A 14112-nucleotide genomic window follows, 5' to 3' on the forward strand; every position below is an offset into this window, starting at 1 on the left:
GGGTCTTGTTTGTGTCTTCCTGCTCTGTCCACCTCGCGCTACCCACAAGCCCCCCCTGGTGAGTTTATTATTTTATTTTTTTACACACTCTTTTGCTTACATTTCACATTCTTCCACAATTGTCATTTAGATGCTCTTGTATTGTTGGCTTCTCTGAACACACTGCGGTAGCTAGCTATCGGCCGTGTGAATGCATGGCTGTGTTCAGCTTCATGTGTTGTCAGTGGCCAGTCTGCCCACACATAATCAATGCCTCCTCCCTTTTGTCTTATTCAACATTATAATATCGTAGGTTGGGGTTGCTATGTGTATTGTTTTTCTTTTCATGGCATTCCTCCGCTGTAGCCATACTAAACATTTACATGTACTGGCTATGGTTCTTAGGTTTCCAATTGGCCACTTGATGTTTGAGTGAATGTTAAGTCTGGTTTTGAGGCACTGTTAATGATTGAATGTCCAGACATTTACCTTTGGGTGGTGTTCCTATTTAATGAAGTCTGTTGCTGTGATACAGATGAACGGCATGCTAAGTTACAGTGGCGGTAACATTTCCTCTGCCAGTGTGGATGTGATTTCATCAGATAACTTAGAGGGGTTGGGTTAAATGCGGAAGACATGTTTCAAGTTGAATGCATTCAGTCGTGCAGCTAACTATGTATCCCCTTTCCCTTCCGTAGATCAAAGACCGAGCAGAGTGGCTTTGAAGCTGTAGCCAAGACCACCTGCTTCAGGTGTGGTGCGTTTATCACTGCTGTGGCGTCTCAAGGTCTTTCATGCACAGTACCGGCATTCGGTCAATTACCGGTGCTCTTCTATGCCCATAGGTGAATATGTTTGAGTAAGACTGAAGGACTGTCCAGGAAGAAGGAAATAAATCCATCCTCCTTGACAATCTCGTATAATACCATGGGTCGTGTTCATTAGGCACCAAATGGAGGAAAACGTTCTGAAACGGGGAAGTACTATCTGAACATGTCCGTTAACAAAAAAAACGCACATTTTTGTTTTACGTTGCACAACATTTTGAAATGTTTTGTTACGGTGTGCCCTAATGAACATGACCCAGTAGAGAGATTATAGGAGTAACAGAAGGGAGAGTTCAAGGTGATGTCAGACACCTTCCATGGGAAAGCCTCATCATTCAACTTACCAGCCAGGATAGGTGTCCTTACCCAGTGGAAACTGACCCAAAACCTCTTAGACGGGGCCGACATGTTATAGAACCCTTACCCTCTCCAAAAGGAGATCGAGAAGCATCTTTATGTAATGGGTCTTAAAACAGTAGTCAGACTTGCAATAGTGGCACTACATGAATAGAAAATGGGAGAGAATGGTATGCAACGGTTGACCCTATCAGCACACTTGCTGTTGCTAATGGCATAGCCAATATGTGTAATGTAGCAATGCAAGCTTGTGGTTTGCAAATGGGGCATTTCTGTGCTATTCGGTATCCCTGCCATTAGGTTTACAACACACTGTAGTAGTAGCACTGTAATCGCCTCAAAAAGCATTTGGGAAAAATCAATGGCACTCAATTATTAATTGACTGATCCATTTGCGTTTCACTTCTACAGTTTTGTAAGGACACATCAAAAGTTTTATTGAGCAATGGCATTCACTGTAAGTTATACAACTCAGTGTTGTATGATATCAAGTGTGGCCTTTTTTTGATAGCACCAGAGCAGCTTCATCAGCAGGTTCAGATATACTGAAAAAAATATAAATGCAACATGTAAAGTGTATTGGTCCCATGTTTCAAGATCCCAGAAATGTTCCATACTCACAAAAAGCTTATTTCGCTCAAATTTTGTGCACAAATTTGTTTACATCCCTGTTAGTGAGCGTTTCCCCTTTGCCAAGATCATCCATCCACCTGACAGGTGTGGCATATCAAGAAGCTGATTAAACAGCATGATCATTACACAGATGCATCTTGTGCTGGGGACAATAAAAAGTCACTCTAACGCAATGCCACAAATGTCTCAAGTTTTGAGGGAGCGTGCAATTGGCATGCTGACTGAAGGAATCTCTACCAGAGCTGTTGCCATATAATTGAATGTTAATTTCCCTACCATAAGCTGCCTCCAACCTAATTTTAGACAATTTGGCAGTGCGTCCAACCGGCCTCACAACCGCAGAACAAGTGTAACCACGCCAGCCCAGGACCTCCACATCCAGCTTCTTCACCTGCAGGATCGTCTGAGACCAGCCACCCGGACAGCTGATGAAACAGGAGTATTTCTGTCTGTAATAAAGCCCATTTGTGGGGGAAAACTAATTCTGGTCGGCTGGGCCTGGCTCCCAAGTGGGTGGGCCTATGCCCTCTCAAGCCCACCCATGGCTTGATTAGGGCCTAATTTATTTATTTCAATTGAATGATTTCCTTATAACTGTAACTCAGTAAAATCGTTGAAATTGTTGCATTTATAAAATTTTTCACTATTGTATGTAGATTTGCCTGGCTGCAATTTTTAGGAGCAACTTTTTCAGTCTATTGTATTTACTGCCATGGTGGCAAAACAACTTCCCTCTGGGAACATATGAAGTACACTACAATTCAATTCAATTGAAGTTATGAAATACTATTATTGTGGCGGTGGGCTTTAAAATGGATGCTATAACCCCTCTATTATTGCAGAGATTTCAATGTGACAACAATGAAGGCAAAAACCAACGTGAGATGAATTGATGAGCAGCTAACATCCCCACACAAACACAAAAGCATATTGTTTGATCCCTGTTTTGATTGTTTTTATTTTTCTGTGGTTGGTCTCCACCCATGGCACGTCAAATGCAATTGGTTTTAATGCCTTTCTCATAAAAGTTTAAGTCCATTGCAAAAGCATGAACTCTGGAACCACTCATTTAAAATGTAATTTAATAAACATAATGCTTTCTCTGTCTCCCTCCCTCCCTTCCTCTCTCCTTTTCGATTTCAGTCTATTGGGGACCATGAAGTTGGGATTTATGCTCCTGTTAACCCAGTGACTAGCATGGCTCAGCAAAATTCCAGTGACTAGAGCAACTTTTACCACAGCAATATCTTTCTTTCAGGTCTATGGTGTCATAGACCCATCTTGAGGAGCACACAGTAAAAAGGAAAAATGATCTCCCGGGCTGAATAGTATTTTGGAAGAAATTGACAAGTAGGAGCAATAGTATTATGGATGGTAGACTGACAAATGTACTCAATTGTTGTCCTCACTGGTTGGGCTTGCCTGCTGTATGGAGCTATGCTGTGACAAATATCTTGAATGGCTATGTGAATGTTTAAATTGATTAATATTAGAATGTAAAGTCTCACTCACAACTGGGTGGGTCATGACTGTACTTAGTTGTGAATCTGCATATGATTAATACATTGTATTACTAGTCCAATGCTCTAACCACTAGGCTACCTGCCGCCCTGTGGTGGCTGTTGTGCACAATAATAGTTATTCATTTGTAATAGTAAGTTATATGAAAAGTTAATATTTGTTTTGGTACATCAGTTGACTATTCGTTAATCACAACAATATTGACCTTCATGTATACTATGCTCAAACCCATTAGAAATTGGCAGTCAAACATTATAGACGCACTTACAAATACAGGCTAATAGCCAAAAGACAGTGGAGAGCTTTTTACCATTACAATAACATTCCAGGATTCCACAGATACTTTAACCGTCATGGGAACTTATCTCTGTCAAATTGCCAATAGTCAGGCTCAGGGTCTAGAAGAACAACACCACTAGAGTCTTCAAGGGATGGATAGTCTACTCTTGCAATGAAGCAACAAAGACATTTCATTAATTTGGGCTCCTGAGTGGTGCATGGGTTTAAGGTATTGCATTGCTAGGGGCGTCACTACAGACACCATGGATCGAATCCAGGCTGTATCACAACTGGCAGTGATTCGGAGTCCCATGGGGCACCCGCAGAATTGGCCCAGCGTCGGCAGTCATTGTAAATAAAAATGTGTTCTTAACCGACTTGCCTAGTTAAATAAAGGTAAAACATATGAAGAGATCTGTTTGATTTATTGTTGCTGAAATTATAATATTCCTATTCGAGTTGTTGTTGTTTCTCGTTTTGGTGCTCACACTTACACACATGGATATAATGTAATGGAAATCGCCAACTTTCTAATTGTACGGTCATTTCTACACTGTCCTCGAGGTTGCACGACTTCGAGCGCACAAATGGCGCGCATTGTGGTAAGTGTAGTTTCCACGTGCGCATGGTATGAGAGGTCCTACATTGAACACTGGAATGCAGTTTCTTTGTTATTTCGTTCAGTCATTAGAAAGCCATCTTTTCCCCCGGTATTCAGTCAGATGGGTGTAAATCTATACTAACCATATGCAAAAAATAATTTATCAAAATGCGGTTATTTGTTTTGGGGGGGGGAGTAACGCCAAACAATTGAGAACTACATGTCCCAAGGTATGTTGGTTAATTTTTCCTGCACGCCGCCTCTCCCTCTGCCTGCGCGTTCCAAAGGAGGCTGTCAGGCTGAGTTCAGGGAAAACACAGAGCTGCCGATCTGTCAATCATAATTAGCAACCACAGGGAGTGAAACTGGGAGGAAGGTCGGTGAAACGCTACGTTTTTGGGTGAAAAGGCACTGTACTTTCCGTGAAACAATTATGCGTCGGAAAGGAGAGGAAAATACGTATCCTAGTGTGCTTAAAAATATTTGTTCGACTTTGGAAGGAATTGCATAAAAGCGCTTTCACTGAAAGCCGAACTCGGCGAGTTTCACTTGCAAGCAACTATTCTGCTTGGAGTACGAAACATATCCAGAAGAAGGTAACCACGGACGCACGACACTTTGGGATTTAATTTGGCTATTTAACACACTTCTTGACAAAAGTGGTTGATACATTTCAGAGGACTGTCTTAAAGTCGCTGTTGGTGACTCGCAGCGCAGACTAGGAGGTGTGACGGCATTTATCGCTTACCCAACTCGTAAAATCTCAACCAATGCGACATTGTAATTTTTTTTTCAGCTTTTTTTTTTCTCCATTGACCGCTCCCTGTCAATATTTGCAGGTTCACTCAAAACAATCTCGGCCCAAACATCCAGACGGCGAGGAAGAAAGGAGGAAAGATGAGCGGGGGAGATGTGGTGTGCTCGGGCTGGTTAAGAAAATCTCCTCCAGAAAAAAAGTTGAGACGTTACGTAAGTCTAAGCTTGATCATATTCATATCTTGTTTTGGATCGTTACCACAGAGCGGTTCCAGTGTAGCTATGCAAATGTAACACTTTCGATTATTTCGAATTTGCCTACGTTGCCTCGCTGATTATTTCCCCCAGCTGCACAAAGTTTATGCAGCATCTCGAATCTGTGTTTGCTACAACAAAACTATCGACAATTCATGAATAGCAAGAAGTGGATTTCAAATCCTTTTGTAGTATTGTCAAGTGACAATGGCCTCCTAGGCTACATCTTGTTATGATGACAGCCTGCATGCTGTTGACCTTTTCAGTGATTTGATGCAAATTCCAACAGTGGGCCTATTTCAAAGCATTCATGAAAATGGTCCCATACTGTGCAACATTCGCATTCCACGGCAAGGCAACTGAAATGCTTGTCTTGTCTAGTCATAGCATAATAGTTTGAGCACAAGCTTTAATGTCAAAATCCTAAATGTAGGTTTGACTAATGTACGGATCTAACAACCAGATCACATTGACAACTCTCACAATGTCGTGAATGAATTCCAATTGACTTGTGTTCTTAAAAGGAATGCTTTTGAAAGCAGTTCCTGGTTGTCACAGGAAATGAGAATGTTCCGTCTTCTCCATAGTCTAGTCTATGTAGACTAGGGAAACGCACTTCCCACGCCACTTCGATACCGAAGTGACATTTTTTTGTAGCAGGTTAGGAGAACTTACGCAGCAGGTTAGGAGACTGAGGTTAAGGTTACCAAAAATCCTCTCCTAACCTGCAACAAATCACTTTGTATCAAAAGTGGTGTGAAGAGTGTCCCATGTAGACTCGAGACTCGGCCTAGTTACGAGACAGGGAGGTATGCCCATATAAATCAGTACAGTATTCAAATAATATGAAAAAATACATTTCAATCACAGTTGCATAGCTAGAACATGATTATGCAAAATAATGGTTGTCTCTCTATAAATCACACACTTCTTTGGAAGCTGGATGTCATTGTTGATAGTCTTACATGACCTTTGTGTTTTTAACCTGAAAAGTATTAACATTCTCACACCCATAATGAAATTGCCACCCTGTATATGTCCCCTTTCTTTACTGTGTGAATCAGTGGGCGAATCAGTTGGCTCTATATTAGTTCCCATGATATTGGATCTGTTATCTATCCAAAGAACATCTATCGCCATTGTATTCGTGGGCCCTCTATCAGTTGTATTTGCTCCAATCTACAAAGATGGCGTATTAAAGAGACTGCACGCCACAACTCTGAGACACAAATTGCCATTTTTAAAAGAGTCTTGCTGTGTCCAAAAGGCTGTTAAGTGTTGTATTTGTGGCTTATTGGATATCTATCTTATTGGATATCTCTATTGATGTTTGCATTAGGAACTGGACAGCCCTGCACTCTACATGTTTTCACAGCAACCACAGTTCTCCTCAACCGATCTCTCAGGGAGAATCTCGATTGTATACCCCTCGCGTCCTCTCTCCTCGCCGCCGCCTCAAAACCCACTGGAGGCGAAGGACCTCTGGCTTTCTCAACCAATGGGTTTTGAGAAGGAGGCGGATCAAGAGGAAGATGCGAGGAGGATGCAATGAGATTCTCCCAATGTCTCTGGTTGGCTATACTGAACCAAGGCATCGCCTGCCAAATACCATTCCTTCTGTCCGTCCTCCACTGATGTTATGATCAATCTGAATCGGCACAGAACTGTTCATTGTTCCCCATGCCTAGGACCCGACGCTCTAACCACTAGGCTACCTGCCGCCCCAATGCTAGAGCCTGCATCGAGGGCCCAGAGCGTTTCCTGTTCAGGTCACATGGTCAGGATAAGAAGTCCAGCCCCTAGTCATGATCAATCGGCACCCGGAGCTCAACACTCCCTCTGTCCTTGTGAAGTGTGACAGTCAGCCATGGGGGTGTAGGGGTTATTATGGGATGGCTAGTGGTGGTGACACAGTAACCATGGTGATACAGTAACCATGCCCTCCCACAGCAGGAACAGATGAGACAGGAGACTGATCACATGACACTTAGTGAGCAAAGTTCCTTATTCCCAAGACACAGGGAGACCGTGTGTGTGATGATTTAACTGGTGGGTAGTGTAGGGAGCCAGCCCAGCTGCTGCACACACTGAGGTTGTGTAACTGCTAACTTGGTGGACTGCGACACCCTGAGGTGTTCATTCATCAAGTCCATCTTACTTACAGCATGTCACTCTGAAGTGACAGACTGGGAACATTTATCCTTATGTGAATGGAGCACTGAGAACGGTCTACTCCCTTAAAAAGTGGACATTTTGTTAAGTGCATAATCCAATGCAGTGCGTTGCATTTCACCAGGCCCCTGAGCAAACTGATTGTGACCTGATTGCACTGTAGCCTACTACTTCACTACCCTCAGGTCTATAGACTAGTGTGTATTTATCTCACCCTACATTTATTAGGCCTTAAGAATGTGTTTATCTATTTGTATGATTTGGTACGTGTCCATTCTGGCCTAAATGGCTTCATTGTGCCCCTATAACAGCCTGTTCTGCTGCTGCCTCGTTGTGGCCCTGTAGGAACAGCCTGTTCTGCTGCTGCCTCGTTGTGGCCCTGTAGGAACAGCCTGTTCTACTGCTGTCTCTGAACAACTCTTTGACCCAATTCATCTGATTCACACTTCTGCCAAAGCCTGGCGGCGTCTGTTTAAACACCGCTTTTGTAACCTTTTGTGTGTGCAATTTTTGGAACTGTGTGTGTCCTTAATGGTGTTCTACAATATGAATAGCTGTGTTTAACCCTCCAGTGTTAATAGGATCTGTGTGGTGTAGATGAGGCCCTGCATGCAGTATGAGAAGGAACACTGATCACTGACAAATTGTTGTTTCTGGTTGAAGCTGTTAGCTGGAGCCCCCACTGAGTTACACTAGGCCAGGTGTGTGCGACCCACTTGCTGAGTGTGTGAAACTGGCCGGGTGTGACAGTGGCTAACGACAGCAGCGGTTGTGGGTGGAGGCGACCTCACTTGAGCCCTCTCAGGACGGCTTGGGTCTGTGAATAACAGAACCCATTATGCCTAACACAGCCTACGGGTCCTCAGGATTACGCCGTAACCACGACATCATGACCCGGTTTCAGGTGCCCATCCAGATTATAGGCCAACATAATATACAGTACTGTTCAAAAGTTTGGGGTCACTTAGAAACTTGTTTTTGAAAGTAAAGCACTTTTTTTGCGTTAGCACAGCTGAAAACTGTTGTTCTGATTTTAAAGAAGCAGTAAAACTGTCCTTTAGACTAGTTGAGGTATCAGCATTTGTGGGTTTGATTACAGGCTCAAAATGGCCAGAAACAAAACTTATTTCTGAAACTTGTCAGTCTATTCTTGTTCTGAGAAATGAAGGCTATTCCATGCGAGAAATGGCCAAGAAACTGAAGATCTCGTACAACGCTGTGTACTACTCCTTTCACAGAACAGTGCAAACTGGCTGTTTCTGTTTCTCAAACTAGACACTCTAATGTACTTGTCCTCTTGCTCAGTTGTGCACCGGAGCCTCCCACTCCTCTTTCTATTCTGGTTAGACAGCGAAGGGAGTAGTACACAGCGTTGTACGAGATCTTCAGTTTCTTGGCAATTTCTCACATGGAATAGCCTTCATTTCTCAGAACAAGAAAAGACTGACAAGTTTAAGAAGAAAGTTCTTTGTTTCTGGCCATTTTGAGCCTGTAATCGAACCCACAAATGCTGATGCTCCAGATACTCAACTAGTCTAAAGAAGGCCAGTTTTATTGCTTCATTAATCAGGACAACAGTTTTCAGCTGTGCTAACATAATTGCACAAGGGTTTTCTAATGATCAATTAGCCTTTTAAAATGATAAACTTGGATTAGCTAACACAACGTGCCATTGGAGATGGTTGCTGATAATGGCCCTCTGTATGCCTATGTAGATATTCCATAAAAAAAACAGCTGTTTCCAGCTACAACAGTCATTTACAACATTAACAATGTCTACACTGTATTTCTGATCAATTTGATGTTATTTTAAAGGACGAAAAATGTGCTTTTATTTCAAAAACAAGGACATTTCTGATTAACCCTGAACTTTTGAAAGGTAGTGTAGGTCTAACTCTGGCAAGGGTTCTGAATGTAAAGGTGACCTTACAGATACAGGATTGGGTATTTTGGTTGTGTGGAGGTGTTGACTGAGAGGAGGGGTCAGAGAGGTGGTTCTGTTGCTTTTTGTCAGGGAGACGGGTCATCTATAGACTGTGTAGGTTGATCTAAGTAGACCTTCTGTTTGTGTGCCCTCTCATTCTCCAGTGTTGACCCTTACCGTCTGAGCATTCAGCCTCTACTCTCCACAGTAGCTCCAGTCCAGACACGTAGCCCTGCCGGCTGCCGCGAGGTTAACCACTCTGGGCAAAGTTTGTCCCCGGCTGGCCAGCTCAGCCCCTGATTGGACGAGATCAAGGGTTAAACAGTTCAGCGGCCTGCCTGTGTCTGCAGCACCGCCCTGTTTACCGGCAGGCAGAGCACTGGGCCGCTCAAAGTGCACACTAAGGCCTTTTTTCAATTTTATGGAGAGTGGAGACATGTAGGCACACAGACAGCGTATATAGTGGGAGCGTAACCATGACAGTGCAGGGCCCCAGAGAAAGGGGTCTCTGTCACATGGCTAGGGGCCATACGTTGGCATATAGACTTCATGGACCACAGGGTTGTGGGTGTTTAGTGTGTTTATAAGTTTATCCATACACAGGATGGGTATTTTTTTTTTTCAATTTGATATACTATAGCCAAATTCAACTCTGGACCTCAAAGCCAGTTCTGCTGCTTTTTTTCATTGTTCCCCTCTAATCAGGTGCTGATTTAGACCTGGGACACCAGGTGGGTGTAATTCATTATCAGGTAGACGAGAGAACCAGCAGGCTCCGGACCTCGTAGAGTAGGCGTTGAATTCCCCTGGCCTATAGGATGTATTAATGTAAGGTCACCTTCAGAACCGTTCTCCTTTCTCGTCTTGGTGAGATGGTATGAGGAAACCTACCACAACCACTTCAGTCTGATTCTTTTTTTCCCCCCCAGCCGCAGAAATGTAAACGTTTGCGCTGAACATGCATCTCTGTTAGGTTTTCATTTCATTGACATTGCACTTTCCATCTTTCTTTTTTACCAACTTCCTCTTTCGTTTCTCGCAATCTGTGAATTTATGGAGGTCCCGCTTGTAAAGCTTTCATCAGAGAGCCCTGCAGGTTGTGTGTCTCGACATCTGCGCTCTGTTTTCTACACTACCCAAGGAAATGAAAGGGGACAGAAGTTGGTTGTTACTTCGTCAGCTCCACTTAATGTGCGGAGACAGTTGAGGCCGGGAGGCAGCAGGGGGGAATCTCTCTCGGTGTCCCCTCCCCGTATGGTGACATGGATCGCTCCTCTCCGCATAGAAAGCTCAATTGGTTGGTCCCATCCAAAGCTTTCAGAGGGGTTATTCACGCTGTGCTTTAACCATCCTTTCCCTCACAGGGCCTCAATGTTTGAACAACACCACTCTGGAGACAGGCTGACACAACGAGCTGAGAGGGAAAATGTTGAACCCTAAAGGTCCCTGTTTTGAGTCTCTCTCTCACTGTCCCAAATGGCAGACTGTTCCCTAATATAGTGCACTACTTATGGGACCTGATCAAAAGTAGTGCCCTATATAGGAAATACGGTGCCTTTGGGACAAATCCATAGGGTGATGGCAGTAGACTCACTGAGGACATCCTCTAGCCGGCTCAGAAAATATCCTTCCACTCCTGTAAATGTCTCTCCACCAGTTAGCAGCTTGAGGGAGTCTGTCTCCTGACCTGAACCACTTACTCTATGTAGCTCGCTGCAGCGCCCTGTAAGCCATTACTCGTGCTCAAGCCTAATTTAACATTTTTGATTTGCGACCAACCATGGAGGAAATTCTGCAACTTCTGAACAAACGACAGAGCGGACGGATAGACAGACGGGACTCAGTGGAGTGGTCAAACGAAACAAAGGAATAGCTTTTTTGTTGAGTACAGGATTAAATCTGCTTAGCAAGTGGAACAGAGAAGCGCTTGTGTGGCGTTAGCGTAAGAGGCTATTCCTAGCCAGCATACATTATTGTTTAGACCAGGGCTCTCAACCCTGTTCCTGGAGAGATACCCTCCTGTAGGTCTTCACTCTAACCCTGTTCCTGGAGAGATACCCTCCTGTAGGTCTTCACTCTAACCCTGTTCCTGGAGAGATACCCTCCTGTAGGTCTTCACTCTAACCCTGTTCCTGGAGAGATACCCTCCTGTAGGTCTTCACTCTAACCCTGTTCCTGGAGAGATACCCTCCTGTAGGTCTTCACTCTAACCCTGTTCCTGGAGAGATACCCTCCTGTAGGTCTTCACTCTAACCCTGTTCCTGGAGAGATACCCTCCTGTAGGTCTTCACTCTAACCCTGTTCCTGGAGAGATACCCTCCTGTAGGTCTTCACTCTAACCCTGTTCCTGGAGAGATACCCTCCTGTAGGTCTTCACTCTAACCCTGTTCCTGGACAGCCATCCTCCTGTACGTTTTCACTCTAACCCTGTTCCTGGACAGCTATCCTCCTGTACGTTTTCACTAAAACCCCAGTTGTAACTAACCTGATTCAGTTTATCAACCAGCTAATTATTAGAATCAGGTGCTCTAGATTAGGGTTGGAGTGAAAACCTACAGGACGGTATCTCTCCAGGAACAGGGTTGGAGTAAAAACCTACAGGACGGTAGCTCTCCAGGAACAGGGTTGGAGTAAAAACATACAGGACGGTAGCTCTCCAGGAACAGGGTTGGAGTAAAAACCTACAGGACGGTAGCTCTCCAGGAACAGGGTTGGAGAGCCCCTGTGTCCCAAACAGCACTATTCCCTATGTATTGCACTGCTTTTGACCAATAAGTAGTGTACTATATAGGGAACAGGGTCCCATTTGAGATGCAGAGTATGTCCTCCTTGCTACCACGACAACGGAACAGTCCATTTTGAAAAGCAGCAGACTGCTGTTGTTGTGTGGGAGCAGTCATGCCCAGAAAATAATGGATTGCATCGGCCATCAATTATTTAAATGTCCATTAGAAATATAAAGAAAAAAAGGCATACAAAATTAATGCAGGGTGATATCTTGTTGACGCAGCAATTACAATGCCGTTACATATCACTTACACCCTGTTTATCCCTTTTTTTTCACTCGTTTCAAAAGACTGAAATTAAAGTTGAAATATTTTCCAAACAGATTAACTGCATCAGACCCATTCATTGTTTGTATTTGAATGATTCTCCAAAAGCCAAAACGACCACCTGACTAGTGTTTATGTACCCAGAGCTCCACCAGTATCACCAGACGACCCAAGGCGCTTTTCGCTTGTCGAAGTTTTCATTTGCTTGTTTACGTAGCGGGGGCCGCTTGAAACCCAATCACGACATGATAAACAATGGGCATAACCACAATAACACAGCAGCCAATTAAAGCTAAACCCTATGAATAAAGTTTGGGTTATTTTACAGGGGACACGCATGGGTGAAAACCTCCGTCAGTGTTTTATAACATCGAGGAAGCCTGATTTAACATGACCTGTGCTGTCTGGAGAGGTAGTGTATTTGAGCGGCTTGTTTTTCACTCAGGTGTGTGTGTGTGTGTGTGTGTGTGTGTGTGTGTGTGGCAACGGGAGTGCTCGCTTTCGCCTGATTTGGTTTCATTGGTGTAGTTAGCAATTCAGTGATGAAAGCCATAGGTCTTTTTATAACAGACACTAGACAGTTAAAGTATGCACACTTTCTGCTTGATAGTCTGTCTGGGACTCGGGGACCAAGAAATAGGGCTGTGAGTTGACCCACGGCCGTAAACTCACAGGCTTAGTGCTACAGCAGGTACGTGTAGCCGGTCAGACGAGGCACACTGTCTGACAGCGTGGACTGCAGTGATATCATAACAGGGATAAGATCTATTCAACTTCTAAGTTATTAAATATTTATAACTATTAAGTATACATTTATCTGTATTTCCTTGGGGTCTGTCTTGTTGTTGTGGAGTGGGAAAGGCCACCAGAACAGACCCCATCCTTCCCCATATGTAACAATTTCCTTGCGTCACTCACTACCGCTGTGTGGCCAGCCCTGGTGACCAGTTCTCTGTTTCTGTGGCTATTCTCGTCAACTGCGGCGGTGGTCATGTGGCGTTCTAGGCCCATGTCGTCTTTCCAAAGTCCCCCTGTTATAACTCCCAACGTGCTCCGCTGACAAACACTGCTAATAATGCTACCACCACCCACCCAACTATTCTTCTCTCCCTCTCTCCTTACCGCTCCTCTTGGGGAAAATAGCAACTAGTTGGAAGTTAATCCCCCCTTTTGAACAACAAGCTTTTTGTCATGTTGCTTGGTGGCTGGGCTGCTGGCCTCACTTGGTGCACTCTGTAAACAGCTGTGTTCCTTTATTGCCTGGCTCTTGCTGTTTGAACTGTCATTGAGTCTTTATCTATCTCCCGCTGAATGTACAAAACATTACAAACATCTTCCTAATATTGAGTTGCACCCACCCACCCCTTTTCCCCTCAACATCCTCAAGTCGTCAGGGCACGGACAAAAAGGTGTCAAGCCTTCCACAGTGATGCTGGCCCATGTTGACTCCAACGCTGCTGTTGACTCCAACGCTGCTGTTGACTCCAACGCTGCTGTTGACTCCAACGCTGCTGTTGACTCCAACGCTGCTGTTGACTCCAACGCTGCTGTTGACTCCAACGCTGCTGTTGACTCCAACGCTGCTGTTGACTCCAACGCTGCTGTTGACTCCAACGCTGCTGTTGACTCCAACGCTGCTGTTGACTCCAGTTGTCAAGTTGGCTGGATGTCCTTTGATGGTGGACCATTCTTGATACACACAGGAAACTGTTGCGTGAGAGACCCTACAGCATTGCAGTTCTTGACTCAAACCGG

The 14112-nt window shown here is 44.3% G+C and overlaps 1 protein-coding gene across 10 annotated transcripts in view; it reads left to right on the plus strand.

Annotated features, from left to right (window-relative positions):
* The first annotated feature begins 4483 nt into the window (after nucleotides 1–4483).
* The window catches only part of gab1 (GRB2-associated binding protein 1), a 68236-nt gene continuing 58607 nt past the window's right edge, over nucleotides 4484–14112 (plus strand). For 2 of the 10 annotated variants that reach the window (XM_045722789.2, XM_045722791.2), the window contains exons 1-2: nucleotides 4484–4793; nucleotides 5037–5166. In XM_045722789.2, the coding sequence (XP_045578745.1) occupies nucleotides 5095–5166 (72 nt within the window). In that variant the 5' untranslated portion in view covers nucleotides 4484–4793; nucleotides 5037–5094. Of the gene's footprint in view, nucleotides 4923–5036; nucleotides 5167–14112 lie in introns of all 10 variants that reach the window. The other 8 variants (XM_045722784.2, XM_045722794.2, XM_045722796.2 and 5 more) reach the window with 6 other exon arrangements.

The sequence above is a fragment of the Salmo salar genome, chromosome 08, assembly GCF_965601325.2.
Source record: "Salmo salar chromosome 08, fSalSal1, whole genome shotgun sequence".
NCBI classification, from domain to species: Eukaryota; Metazoa; Chordata; class Actinopteri; order Salmoniformes; family Salmonidae; genus Salmo; species Salmo salar.